Source organism: Eucyclogobius newberryi, unplaced genomic scaffold (assembly GCF_026437365.1).
Source record: "Eucyclogobius newberryi isolate DKJ021-1_F unplaced genomic scaffold, fEucNew1.0.hap1 SCAF_2, whole genome shotgun sequence".
NCBI classification, from domain to species: Eukaryota; Metazoa; Chordata; class Actinopteri; order Gobiiformes; family Gobiidae; genus Eucyclogobius; species Eucyclogobius newberryi.
In genome coordinates, this window is record NW_027315834.1 from 44772586 (window position 1) to 44787370 (window position 14785).

The 14785-nt window shown below is 41.4% G+C and overlaps 1 protein-coding gene across 1 annotated transcript in view; it reads left to right on the forward strand.

Moving 5' to 3' along the window:
* The window catches only part of ctif (CBP80/20-dependent translation initiation factor), a 36976-nt gene extending 32807 nt beyond the window's left edge, over positions 1 to 4169 (forward strand). The window contains exons 13-14 of the mRNA XM_072453212.1: positions 1646 to 1699; positions 2165 to 4169. Coding sequence (XP_072309313.1) covers positions 1646 to 1699; positions 2165 to 2386 — 276 coding nt within the window. The 3' untranslated portion in view covers positions 2387 to 4169. The remainder of the gene's footprint in view (positions 1 to 1645; positions 1700 to 2164) is intronic.
* The last annotated feature ends 10616 nt before the right edge of the window (positions 4170 to 14785 follow it).

A 14785-nucleotide genomic window follows, 5' to 3' on the forward strand; every position in this document is an offset into this window, starting at 1 on the left:
GCACAGACTGTGGTCAGACTCGCTGTTGGGTCGAAACAATTACGAGACGTAAAATGGGGAGGAACTTATGTTTCTGTGAAGTCGCTGTAACTTATGTTTCTGTGAAGTGGCTGGGACGTTCTAACTGGGTGCATGGCCCATACGCAGGTGGTATTAAAAATATGACGTCTATACAAGTGACATAACAACACGTGTTTCATTATCCAATGTCCAGATCAGCCATTAACTTACTTTTATTCAACGGCGGTGCTTACTATCATTTTACAAGTTAAATCAATGACTTTTACTGGCTGATTTTGTACCTTCTAACAATATTGTAACTAATCAGTGTTCTGTTGATGATGCAACTTGGCGCAGATCTGTCTTGCTAGTGTTTTAAGATAAGTTTTATGTGAGTTCGTAGATATGCAGATCACTCCCGCTTATGGAAATCCCTTTAAGGCAGACGTATAGATGTGTGGCATGCCGGAGCCTTAGAAGTGAGGTGCAGGGAAAGCAGGATAAGGGAAATTCTGTGCTGCAGACGGGAAAGGTGATGATGGAAGACTATAGATTAGACCGTTTTAATATAAACTTGGCAGTGGCCTCCCCAGAGAACTCATTATGAGCTAATCCAGCTTGTGGCGGAGCTCTCTTCTCCAAGGACGACAAGACTTGACTTCCCACATCAAACAGGCGCACTGTCACCACGCCCTGTTCAGCCACAGTCGGGAGCTGACGTGTGCGCCGCAGCAGCCTCACTGGGAGTTGGAAAAGCCTCTGACTTCCACTATAGAAAGTCAGTGTCTGGTCACTGGATGGTGTTCCACAAAAGCGTTTTTTTTAACCGTTTTGCCACAGTTCTTTCTTCATATGTGTGTTTTTCCAAAGTAGTTCAGCTGTAAAGCACGATTCGCTACGATGTTTTTCAGTCAGTATAGTCCATTTTTCTTTTCTGCCGTTATCCTCAGAAGCAGTAAAGGCTTCAAAGCGTTTGCTGAAGGACAACAGTTGGCTTCAGAGGTTTATCTGAGCCTTCGTTTCGTTATGATTTCCTCTCTCCCAGACCCACTTGTATTTTCTCTCAACGCATGTCTTTCTTTTGTCAAGGTCAGATTTATGGCACATTTCTGTTTCTCCCGTGCGTCAGTTCAACCTGGCAGTAGTATATGGCCTCTGCGTTGTTTCTGTACCAGTGCCCGTTGTGTGCCCATCTGTCCATGAGGCTGGAGACCAGGGGGAAAGCCAGCTAGCATGTTTATCAGCTCCACTGTTTGTTTTTGGCATGGCTGCGTGTGTATGCAGATACAGTGCAGGCTGGTGTTTGATAACTGCCTTGTTTGCCAGGCTGAAACCCTCGTCTGTTGTCTTCCAAGATTTAAAATGTTTCTGGAAATGTTTACACTTTGAATTAGTTCTTTTTCACTCTTTTTGTGCGTTGATAAATAGACACACAAACACTTGCATTTGTTTAATCTCTGCATGTGGTCTGCTCCAAATATACATCATGTGCTTTATTTGCATATCAGACTTGTTTGGTTCGACCCACATACTGTGAGTTTGCGTGTCTTGAAGTTATATCTATTCTGATAATGAATTTCATTATAGGTGGCTCATTTTTGCCGTGTTGCAGAATAGTTCCTGAGTTTGTTCTTTTATTTTGTAGTTGCTGGATTCCAGAGAAGTGAAGGAGGACGCAGTCCTCTGCTGCTCGATGGAGGTACGTTACCCTGGCAGTGCCCGGCAGACACTGATAATCCCATTCTTTAGTATACAACGTCACATGTGGCGTGTTTCTGCTTGCATGTAGCGTCCACTGAAAATGGCTTGTTTAAGTTTCCTTTACCCAACCGGTTCTATATAATTATGAATAAACAGAAGCACAAGGAAATTAAAAGATCACAACCGAAAGAACACAACATGGCTTTTATATATTAGCGTTACAATTTATTTGACATTCAGTATAACTGAGCTAACTAAAAGTATGAAAAATGTGCATTTATATTTTAACATAAGCTGAAACATTTTACAACCCTTTAAGCCAATGAAAAGCGCTCTGTCCAAAACAGCTCTTTGCACGCTCCTCTCTCCCTCGGTTGCCCGCGGTAACAAGGTGTCAGACCGTCTGGCACTGCACGTCAGAAGGGACACGACTGTGAGTCTGAACTCCGCTCTTGTGTTGCAGCTCCAGAGCACTGGGCACCTTCTGGAGGAGCAGCTCCCAGGGATGATGACAGAGCTTTTAGCAGCCGTGCGGGACAAGATGCTGTGTCCATCAGAGTCTCCACTCACCCGCTCCCTCCTAATGGAGGTCATTGAGCTGCATGCTCATCGCTGGAGCCCCCTTGAGTCTCTGACCACCCAGTACTACAACCGGACCATTCAAAAGCTCACCACTACAGCTTAGGTGCTTGCCAACAGGAGAAGAGACAACCCCACTGAAAATATATTTGTCTTTATTTTGACTTAGTGAGTTACTGAACATACATTTACATTGTTTCATTCCCACAGAAAAGGTCAGAGAAATGAAAGGGCAATGCTGCGGGGTTAGGTTTTTGAAAGACAGACGGCCAGTAGAGTCTCTGGGGAGGCGGTCTGGTGAGGGCCAGTGTTGTGGCTGTGAGTTAAGGGGGACCAGACGAGAGGGGGTTCTGTTCAGGGAAAAGCGAAACCTTCCTACAGATGAATTGAGTGGAGGCCCTGTCCTTCATTGTGTTCACTCTGCGCGTCCAGCCCTGATCAAATTGGGGAGGGGCCAGAGCAGACACGATGCTGTCTGTCTGGGCCGTCTGCCTCACCGGGCCATGGCCCAGGTCAAAGGGCTCCTGCCTGTCTTTGTCTGCCCAGCCCTCCCCCAAGCACATTCCCAGCAGGAAGTCCTCTTTGTGGGGCTGCAGCAGCGGGCCTGCTGGGCCGGGCTGGGCCTGGATCAGACTCGAGCTGGCTTCAGTACAGCAGCAGATGGCTGACTGAGCCCCTGTGAGACGACACACTCCGAACACACTCCCTTTGGCACAGGCGGAGCCCCTGGCACAGTGCTGTGGGGGGCCGGGGCAGGGGCGCATTAGAGAAGCATAAAAGCAAACACAGCTCTGTTAAGTCTTTGTTTTGTCCTGTAGGGGAATGTTTCCTCTTCTCTGTGATGCCATGCATGTCCAAGGTTTTTAATATATTGATATGTTAAAACCAACCATTTTTTTACTCATTTATTTTTGTTTTGTTTTTCATAATTGTTTGTATATGATATGTTCACATTAGTCTTAACTGCACAGGTCATTGGGTTTGCACACTAGTTTTTCTGTGCAAAAATGTGATTGTGCTTGTGGGGATTCTCTCTTGAAATGAGTGGCTGTGGCAACTCTTTAGGTTATTTTAATGAACTAGTGGCCTTGACAGCTCTCTGGTTTAAGTAGCTTTTTTAATTTAGGCCTGCTGGCCTCTCAGAAGAGGGCATGCTCGTGACTCGTGGAAAACAAACTAATTTGATGTCCAACTGCACCAAAAAGTGCATGGCACATGAGGGTCTTGAAGATATATTTGTTTTTCCACTCAAGCCATTTTGCAGTGGACATTTTGCAAGTGTTAAATGAGTTTTTTCTCTTTTTTTTTTTCTTTTTTTTTTTGAGAAAATGTAATTAACAGTGTAATGAAACTTGTTTAAAGACCTCATTGGCTAGTCATATGTGACTGTTTTCCAACCTGAAGTGTGTAATATTATATTGATTTAAACCAATCTGACCATTTGTAAATGGGCTAGAAGTGTAATCCATTGTTCAGTATTTATAACTTTAAGTGAAGTAAGGTTGCAAGAACATGGGGTTGTGTTTTACAGAGGAACAGGACTGTGGATTCTTGGATAGTTGTATGGGATTAGTTACATCTATCATGATGCATTCACACATCAACTTCCCCTTTGACTCTCGTTGGGGTTATTTTAATTGTTTTTTTTATATTCTCTTGCATCAAGAATTGAGAACTTGTGGTAGGGAACAACCCAGAACACTAGTGTAGAGGAGTAATATTCTTGAAGGGTTTGGGATGTGCAGATGTGTAACTGTTCAAGAACAACTTTGACTTGTTATTTTATTTCCGTATTATATTAGGTTTCTATTTAAGTTATAAATGCTTTTTATATAAATCATATTTTCTCTTTCTTGTGGATTAAACTTTTAAAGCATCTGTAATATCTATATTTCTGGCAAGTAAGCTATTAACATGTGAACAGTGGAAGCCTATTGGTCAGTTTGCATTATGCAAAGAGTGGCTGGCTCACACAGCAGATGGGGCAGATGGAACATGCCCCCCCATCTGTGGTACCGAGTCTCCACCCCACGTGCCCTTAGACCCTTCTGCTTGGGTCGCTCATTCTACGATTGTATGAGATGCACCTTTATTTACATATTCTCATGAATATTGGAGAAACAGAGCTCCTGTGAGATATAACATACAACCGTGTGTACAACCGTGTGTACAACCGTGTGTACAACCGTGTGTAACCGTGTGTAACCGTGTGTAACCGTGTGTACAACCGCGTGTACAACCGTGTGTAACCGTGTGTAACCGTGTGTACAACCGCGTGTACAACCGTGTGTACAACCGCGTGTACAACCGTGTGTACAACCGTGTGTAACCGTGTGTACAACCGTGTGTACAACCGCGTGTACAACCGCGTGTACAACCGCGTGTACAAACGCGTGTACAACCGTGTGTACAACTATGGGTCATCAATGAGCTCGTGTCTGTTGGTTTTTTTAAGCAACTGAAAAATAAACAGGAAACAGGAAAAGAAAGATTCTGACATGTTTTGTGTCTCTGTCATTGTTATCACAGCCAGATGAGCCTCAGGTTGCTATTCTCAGTGTAACAAACACTGTCTTTACCTATTGCACTAGTATGAGTGCAGCCATAATACAGTTCAGTGCAGAGCTGTGATGTCATGGTAGCATTCTGTCCCTGATGCGCTCTGACATGCGCCTCAATGAGGCCCCAAACATCAAGTTTCTCTAACAAACAGGACGTCCATCTGAATCAATCAACATGGCCCTTAACAAACATAACTCTGGCCTTTCAATTATGATAAATCAAAACCTTTTTTTAAAACGTGAGTTGTGCTGAGACCAACAAAGTCATGTGATATTATACACCACTACTTGAGACAAAAGCTTATAACTGCTGCAACGTGTAGACTCAAGGCTAATGCAAATGTATGTTATTACAACATAATATCAGTCATCTTAATGAGCAGTTGATGGAGAGCGGGGACACTTGGCATAGATCAGACAAAAATAAATTGAATTGAATCAGCAGCCACACTTAAAGTCAGTCTGCCCCGAGGCAGCTGTGGCCTTACCTTTCCCTCATTTATTATAACGCATCTTTTGAGCAGGCCAATTAGAATGTATTATTTTTGTCATTTGTAATATCTGTTCCTTTAGTCCTGAAAGGCCTGACGTTACTGTTACTGTCGCCACCAAACACATCTGCGCCAGACAAAGACGGGCGGATCTCGTCTTGAGGACAAACCAAAGAGCACTCTGGTGTTGAGAAGGCTTGTTGGGAGCTCCTTCTGTCTTGACTGTCACTTCTTTATTTATTGTCTATAGCTGATGAAGCTAAACCCAAAGAGAGTTTTGTTTGGACCAGATTCTGTGTGCAGAGAGAGTGAGTTTAAAACACAACATATCCAGGGATTGTACAGTGTAGAGTTGAAAATCAATAAGTGTGGGGGCCTTCCAAGTGTTTTAGTGCGCTCTCCTGACCTTCACCTCCAGCTGCAGGAGGATTTAATTCAACAAAATCACATGTGACTCCATCACACTGCTGTCAGTCTTCCAGTCGGGGGACTCGTTAAAACTTCACGGATGCTCAAGTATTATAGACCATTTTAACAAACACATGAAGTGCAAATGTTGATTTGAGAGGGGATTTCTCAATGATTCCATTAAATATGTTCTACTATTTATCTTTTATTGTTAGTTTGAGTTTGAAAGAAACCAAAAATATGGAATTACATTAAAGTACAAAATTATATATATTTAATTATGATTTCTCAAGACCAGTTGTGTAACATTGTACAAAACTAAAAGTACTGTACTCATACATTTTACAGTGCTTACTGTATAAAGTGACTAACTTACTTTTACTTCATTTGAAAGCAGGAATCTGTACTTCTCTACTCCCTTACTAAGGTTTAAACTCCCAGAGATGGCAATGGGATCATTTTATCATTTTTAGCACATTCATTTTGCATGAAGAGTTTTAATGCAAACAAAATTATATAAATACAAATAACTAGATACGTTGAGAGATCGATTCAGCAGCTTTTATTGGCCAAAAATCAGTTTTTAAAAAAAGTAGTAAAAAAGGTCATTTTTTCAACTTGTACTTGAGTGATACTTTTACATAAGTAACAAAATGGAGTACTTCTTCCACCACTGGATTAGGCGTATTTGTATAGAGTGCAAATTTGCCCTAAATACAAAGATTAGGGGATAAATGCTTTCTCCATTGACTTACTAATATTTCAATGGCAACAAACAAAGGCACGTTGTTTTAGAGAAGGAATATACTTCACTGCTCCAGAAATGTCTTCTAAACTATAACAACAAATCAATCCGTAATGCAATTATGTATTTATTAAGAGTCTGATCTTTGTTAGCAATATAATGCAACGTACATGTGCCTGCTGGACGTGCCACACACCTTTGTGTTTTTTTTTTAGGAAAAACAAATAATCCCATCAAAAAGGGAAACCAGAAGGCTGCATAGACCGCTTCCTAAAGTGGCAGTGGAGGAAATGATGTCATGACCTGTTCACTTCCTGAATGAACTCTTTCAGCTGCGCTTTTAGTGCTGACTCCGTAAATCACTTCTGAATAGTTCCTGTCGTTAGAACTGGAGCAATCCCCATTCACACCTTCACATGCTGCAAATAGTGTTCAAATATAGCAGACTTTAAGATGAGTTTGACACTGAAGCAGAAGCGTTTGATCTTTGAGTACTTCAGTAAAGCAGCATGTCTAGTTCTTACAGACAAGAGTTTATTCAAGTGTTTAAAGGTGTTAAAGGTGTTAAAGTCTATGACAGATGACGAACTTACCAAGAGTGAAGTGATTGTTGTGAGTTAAGGATGTTTAATATAGGATAGGATGTTTTTTAGGAGGTTGCATTTAGCACCAGGTTTCACAGAACCATTACTCTTTTATTCTGGCGAGGAACATCATTTTAAGGTTTTATCACAATGCAATGTTTGTTATGGAGGTTACATTAGTGAAATTACAGTTTGGACACTACTGGTTTAAATAAAGCGTCTTCTCGGGGTTCGGGTTGTTTTTTTCCCCCTTAACCTTATGGGAAGAAAATCAATATGAATGTAGTTAGCGCTACAAGTGATATTTAATTTAATCTTTTTAGTACACACCCAGCCAGGATCAAACTGTCAGATGAAGAGGAAAGGAGGGGGTCAGGTGGGGCACAGGCATTTTACAGCACTGGGATAATAAAGGGCCAAACACAATGAGCAGATCTATTAGATCCTTATCACTGCTTCTCCGTCTTTTATCCAGATGTCTATGTGTCAGTTGGTCATTTCCTGTGTTGACCAGACCAGCCACCCAGAAGTGTGCCTTTCTTTGTGGCTGACAAGTCGCTGTGAGCAAATCCTCTCCAGTGAACTCCACTCAGTGACCGTCAACTGAAGCAGAAATCAACACAGCTCCATAATTAAAGGCTGAGTGGACGGGCCAGAGCCAGACTCTGCTCAGCAGAGCAGAAGGAGCAGTGACCTCACACAGCCATTGAGGTCCTTCAAGTGTCTGCGGACGAGCAGTGGGAAGTCACACCTGATGTTTTTGTTGCCATGTTCCTGGTGAGCAGTTGTCATTGTGGAAACCAGTGGACGAGATAAGCAGGTTACCTGGCAACCCCAAATCCTGAGAAATTAATAGCCAGTGTAAAAGGTGTAGAAATACAGCAGATAAGCGAGGCTAATAAACATATAGTAATATGCACAAATCCAGAATAACCTTATTATATGTCTGCAAGGTTCTTTGCTTTAGCTGAGCCTTTCCCAGCATGCAACAGTCCCTCTCTTTATAGGCTGCTGAGAGAGGCCTGTTGCCACTCTGCTCTATGTTAATAGACATAAAAGAGCCTACAACCACACTGTACAAGTCTGGCTTTTGCCTGAAGACACAATGTGCATTAGTCACTGCTTCCATGAACAAAACACACACACACAGGCTCCAGAGTGTGTGTGTCCCTCCGTCTGCATGTTCTGCTCCATCAGACCCCGGGTCAGACCACTCAACAACATGAGGCTGCTCTATATTGCATATCAAAAAACTCATGATTTACTGCATGTTTTCCCCTCGCTCTCATCCCCCGTTTCACGCTGTCCTCTCCTGTCTAACAAAGCCAACGGGAAACAAAAAAGAAAACACTTGTGAAGTGTAAACAATTTGCTTTAAAGTTTGTATTTATTTACTTCCAGCAACAAGGGTTAGAGAAAGAGTGACAGGTTCGCCAGATTTGTCGCCCTCAGAGGCAACTGTTGTTGATTTTGGGCGTAACAAAAATAAATTGAATTGAGATTCACTAGAACTAGATTAAAAGGCTTATTTTTGTGCACTGGCTGCAAACGGCACAATTGTATGGGTAATGTGTAAACACTGGTGAAGTGTGAGTCAGGATGAGTTTGACAGCAAACTGTAATCTGCCTACAAGTGCAATGCACCACGGGGCAGTTTTCCTCAAACCATTCTGTCAGAGACTTTTATGAACATTTTTAATGAGCAACAAGAGACTGAGTCATGGGGCTGACAGGCATCAACTTTTGAGCCTTTTTGTTATCACCTTAAAAACAATGTATGAGATCAATATAACACAAATGTGAAGGCAGAATTAAAACACCTATTGTGCCCTTCCCAGGACACATTTTGTAAACGCTGGTGGTAAAGTAAATGTGATATTATATAACTGCTATACATCATACACCATATAGTGAACTCAAGAAAAATATATCAACCAATCACAGCCCTTGCAGTCCATGGCACCTGGAGCACGTACACGGCAGGGCAAGAGCCACAGGCTTTCTAATTGGCTATCAGGCTCCAAGTGCGTTGTGGGAATGAAATTGTTTTATTTTCAGCAGTTCTAAGTTGTATTTAATACGTTTTCCATATAGTCCGTGTGGCTCAACCAATCATAGCCCTTGGGGTCCACTGCACCTCGTTGTAAAGTGATTTTTGAACGTAGGAGCACCAACAAAGCATGTGCACGGCAACAGCCACAAGCTCCCGGCTGCCGTGTGCGTCAGAGAGGTCTGTGTAGTACAAGTATAAACCAGCCACACACGTGCATACAGTGTCCAGTGTCTGTAATTATGTGACTCTTTCATATACAGTATTTTTTATAATATATAATGCTTCATACTTAATTTGGTTCATTATTTTTTCTTCTAATTTTTACCCTGTGTGAATCAAAGAGCACGGTAAAAAATGTATCTCAAAGCAACATTATTTAGCAGGTCTTTGTGACTAACTCCAATTAAAGTGGATAAATTGAACTCAAATATTGTTGTTCCACTGAATCAAGCAGGACAAGAGGATAAACAACTTAGATTGTAATCATCTGTTTTCTTTATATGTTCATTGATTTAGATTTAGTCACTGTGCTCTTCCATGTCTTCCTTCTTTAAAGGCACTTCACATCATCTCATCAGCCTGTGCACTAAATGCCGCTGATGCAAGGGCAAATATTCAAAAAGTAGGCAAAGATTGTCTCAGAGATCAAATCAAACCCCGTTCACACAGAAATCTCCTTGAGGCGGTGTGAGCCTTTACAACGTCCGGACAACGCTGCATATTTACATAGAAATCCACGTGTTTTTGCGTGACAGTGTCGTCGCACAGCACCAGGACCCGGGGCCTAACCTCTCGTCTGTGAGACCAGAGGAGGGTGTGACTCCAAAGGCCCTCGCTGTCTGGACCGGCGCTGGCTTTCCCCATTAGTCATGTTGCGACAAAAACCACAGCAGTCAGTCAGCCGGTGGCTGGCTTGGCGTCAGCTCTCTGGCTATTTGGCTTTCAGACAGTGAATGCCTCATTGTGTTGCACAGACAGAACATAATTGTGCCTTGGGACAAAAAGTCTTTTTTTTTCTTTTTTTTCCAAAGCCTAATGAGAGGGCGAGATCTTAAAAGACGTATACAAGTCTCTAATATTTCATCTGTTGTGATTTCCTTATCAACAGCAAAGACTTTAACTTCTAACGTTCCATTGGACCCAGAAACACAATTGGAATACATTTTTCAAAGTCCCAAAGGTGTGAGTCAAATTTGCCACTTACTTGTTTCCATAGAGATATTATTGCTTTGCGTGGAATGTTCCAGAGTTTGGCATCTATTTATGGAGACAAGTAAGAAAGCCCACCAGGCCAGGTTACATGTCGGATCCATGGAGAGTCAAGCCTGCTCTCGTTCATGTCTTTTTGAGTAGTTTTTGACCAATGAAATGCCTGTAATTAAATCCGGGGTACTGGATTTTCACACAGCAAAACCAGAAGTATTAAAATGTGTCCATTGTGTGACCATTTGCCACATTATTCATATTCACATTCATTCATTACAAGGTGCATGCACTGCTTTAGAAGGGGTGAATGGGGGTGGTCTGCCCAAACAGAGCCAATCAGAGCGCTGCTTTCAGCCCTTACTTCCGGGTTGATGCGACAACAGAAATCTGCCACCTCTTCAGAGTTTTAAATCTAAAACGTCTCTCTTCAGGCAAGTTGAGTTGGGCCTTTATTGTTTTTGATGTTATTTTGATCGTGTGACTACACCTTTGAACATGTACAGCACGTATGGAAACTGTATGTTAAAATTGCTGTATAAATAAAGCTGACCTTGAAATAAAATGCTTTATTTTCCACGGACAGTGCACAATGGTCTAATTTTGTCACAAAGTGCTGTTTTTACGAGATCCTCCTGTGGAAAACACAAAATGTTCTCATTTACAACTAAAAACCCAGGTACCCCAGCTTTAAATAATGTCCAGATAAGTTTAATGCCATGCTATGGAACATTCCAGGCAAAACAAGTTACATAGACAAATGAAAATGAATAGCCTACGCTTTACCATCGTCCTGCCCTTGCTGACTGTCAAAGAGGTCCTTCTTGAAAGCTTTATTAACACGTCTTGTAATGAAGCGTTGAAATTCCATTACAACGTCTTGATGGCTCCCAAAGGTAACTGCACATATTACTGTTTCTTTACGACAATAATAACATGCTTAATGAGATCAGCCGCGATACACTGTGCGGATCAGGGAGTCCACCTTTCATTAAACACATATCTTTTCCGACATGCCACGAGTGAACTGACAATACAATATATATGACGATTACCATGTATAGGATGGTGCATCTTTCACCTCTTTCAAGTCATTCATTATCCCTCCCCCAGTCCCTTATGAGGTGTGATAAAAGCTTCACTAAATGTAATGTGCACCAGCGTGACCCCTGCCCTAAAGCTGGAGACGAGGGACGAGCCAATGTTCCAGCTCTCTGTGGCTGCACTTCAGACATCACCAGCAGACAAAGAACTATTCATCTTTACAGCAAGCGGCTCGCACGGCTCGCACAGCTTGCACGGCTCGCACGGCTCGCACGGCTCCTGTGAGAGACAGTGAGGCTGACGCCGAGCGGGCCTATTCTGGCTTCCACAATAGTGATATGATTTGTTGGCCGCAGCAGCTATTCCATATGTGATGAGTCCAGACCTTTACGCCGGAGGCAACACCAACGTTGGAGCTGTGCGAATGATTGATATGATAATCCACGGAGCATTTGCATACGCTGGGCAAAAAGTCAGAAGTCAGAAGAGCATTGTGTTCACAAAAAAACTCTTGTAGATACTATTTCGTATTACAAAATAAATAAAGAAGTCAATACATATCGTGAATGCAATGCGTTTCTGTACAAAAATCCTTGTTTTTTTTACACATGAATATGAGTTTGACACAATTGATCTCCATTTTATCAGCCATTTAGCTTCTAACCTTGATCCAACCTTCACTGGGGCCCAGGTCAGGACAGCCCTGCAGTCCCAAACTCTTTTGCAGGTTATGGTCAGGAGTAAGCACGAAATCTTTTAGATTTAAGATAACAATAACCCAAACAAACACTTGAGACATTAATGAAAAAACTGGACTGTTCAAAAGTTCTTGTAAACACACAATCCCCATCGACAAAGGCAAAAGTTGAGTTTGAAAGAATCTTCTGTTCGACATCAACATCTGTGATGACATGGAACATCAAAATCTATTTCAATGTGCCCAAATCAGGGCGCTTGGGCCAAACTTGGCCTGTCAAGTGTTTGATTTGGCCCGCAAGGTGGTGCTGACAGTCATCAAGGGCAACTTGATCTATTTAGCACATTTGCAACAACCCAGAGTGTCTAAAGGGCTGTTTTTAGAGTGTATTTAAAGTGTTTTACACTTTGGGGCGATCTAATACTGAAGGGAGACTATTGCAGGTTTGTAAAGGTTACATACTTTCATTCAGTTGTGTACTGAAAAAACTAAAGTTGGAATTGTGATAAACCCAGTGGGTTCTCTTAAACAGCAAATAAATGAAAGACAATTTAAAAACATCTACCGTAATTCATACCTTATTCATTGTTTTATGTTGCACCGAATCTGAAGTTCTTATGTTTGTGAATTGTGTTCATTGACAATGGCAACAAACCCTTTCTGTTCTGTCTGTTAATTGAGGACAGTGTGATTTTGCACTGCAGCTCTCGACAGTAAAGAGGAATAAAAGTAAGATACAGAGTACAAAGATTACATTTCCAAGCTGCCCAGAGAAATGTTACATTGAACATGAACATTGAACATTGTGCACAAGTCAAACTACTTTATATAATATTTTATCAGCAAGACTGCTAAAATCTCACTAAAAAAAGGACTCCAGCTGTCAGTCCTTTTTTTCCGTCTGATTTTCAATATTAATTAACCAGACAAATCCCATTACAAAAGCTTCCTCCTTTTATTACACCTACTGCCAAATCCTTGCCTTCTCCCCTTTGCTTTACAAATAGGGGCATTATTGTGTACTGACATTTTCAATCATTTGGGAAAAAGGCAGTCATTTTTAAAAGAAAATGTTGATGACTTTTGATGCCACACTCCCGAAGAGTCTCATCAAATTTGAGGTGAATGGGGCTAACGCTGTAGGAGGAGCTCGTAGAAGTATCAACAAACGACGACGCCGTAACAAATATGTCTTTGTTTGGATCGGGACGGTCAAATTGAATATTTTGCCAAATTTCATAACATTTTGAAAAACTAAATATTTTGTTCGTCATATAAAATGTTCTTTCACTCTGTAGCGGGTGCTATCGCGGCAAATACTTTTATTTAACTTCAAGTAGTTTTAAATTTGACGCAATTTGGACAAGAATAAATTCAATGAAAAAAAAAAAAAGAGCTCATGCCAAAAAGCCCACAGACTGATCTAAAAACAGATCAGAGGGTGGAAGGAAAAGCATGTTCTAGATAAATACACACGGGGCAAATACTCACATGTATCCAGTAAAGTCAAGGGCCCTTTCATTGAAATAAAGAAAATAAAAGGGAGAGAATGTCAGACCAGATAACGCTTCTTCTACTGTAGTGAATATTCTTATTTTTCTATTCACATTGATCCTCAGCATTGCAGGATAGAGCAGAGCGCATTCCATGTTCTCTCTCTGGCATTGCACTGAAATATCGGGTCTGCCAAGGTGAACTCACAATAAAGACGGATTATTCCGACAGATATGATTGCAGCCATACAGACACGTCCGAACTAAGCAGACATCATCATTTTCCAATTTAAAAAATGTGAAATTCCAAAAATGTAATAAAAACAGAAGTGTGGGTCACTCGCAGTCAGATGGAAAAGTAGGCATAATAAGATGAACAGACGGAAACGGGATGTTGAGCCATAAAAGATTAAGTCTTTGTTTGTTCATCCTGCTGACTGAAAACTTCAGCTTTCTTCTGAACAGCAGCACAACTACTGCAAAAGAAAGTGTGAAAATACACGCAAACTATAACTAGACCATGTCTGCCATGGATTTTTCTCGTCTGGAGAAGTAGATGTTTCAAGCCTGTTGTCTTGGTAACAACATTCAAGGTGACCAGCCTTCCTCACACTCACTTTTTCCTCACAAACACTCATTATTATTTTATGGCAGGTTAAAACACCCCAGCTCATCTCTGCTGTACGTCGACATATTTTGGCCATTCTCAAGGTCTCGAGTACGTTTTACAGGAGACAAAAGCCTGTCTCCAGTTTGTGAGAAGATATGGCACAATATAAAACATGAAATAGTTACGACATCTTTACAGCACGTGACACCCACCCATGCTGGAGTAAAGAAAACACTGTCAGAGGTCAAACAATGTGCACTTTGTCAATAGCTGCCATTTAGTACACACAAACGAATCTCACATGTAAAATGTTTTCTAAATTGTGAATAATAAACAATTGCACAAGTTATCAGTTTGTGGTGATGTATCCTGATTTTTACCATAGAAACAAAGAGAAAGTGTTAGTCACCTCCAGAGTCTCGCTCTAAAACCTACAGATCAAGTTAGAAATCTGGACTCAGACTTGAACTTGAACAGCCACGTCACATCAATAACATCAACCGCTTTTTACCATCTAAAAAACATTGACAAAATTTAAACCAGTGTCTAAACCAGATTTGGAGAAACTTGTCCATGCGTTTGTCTCCCGTAGATCAGACTGTAACGGCCGATCACT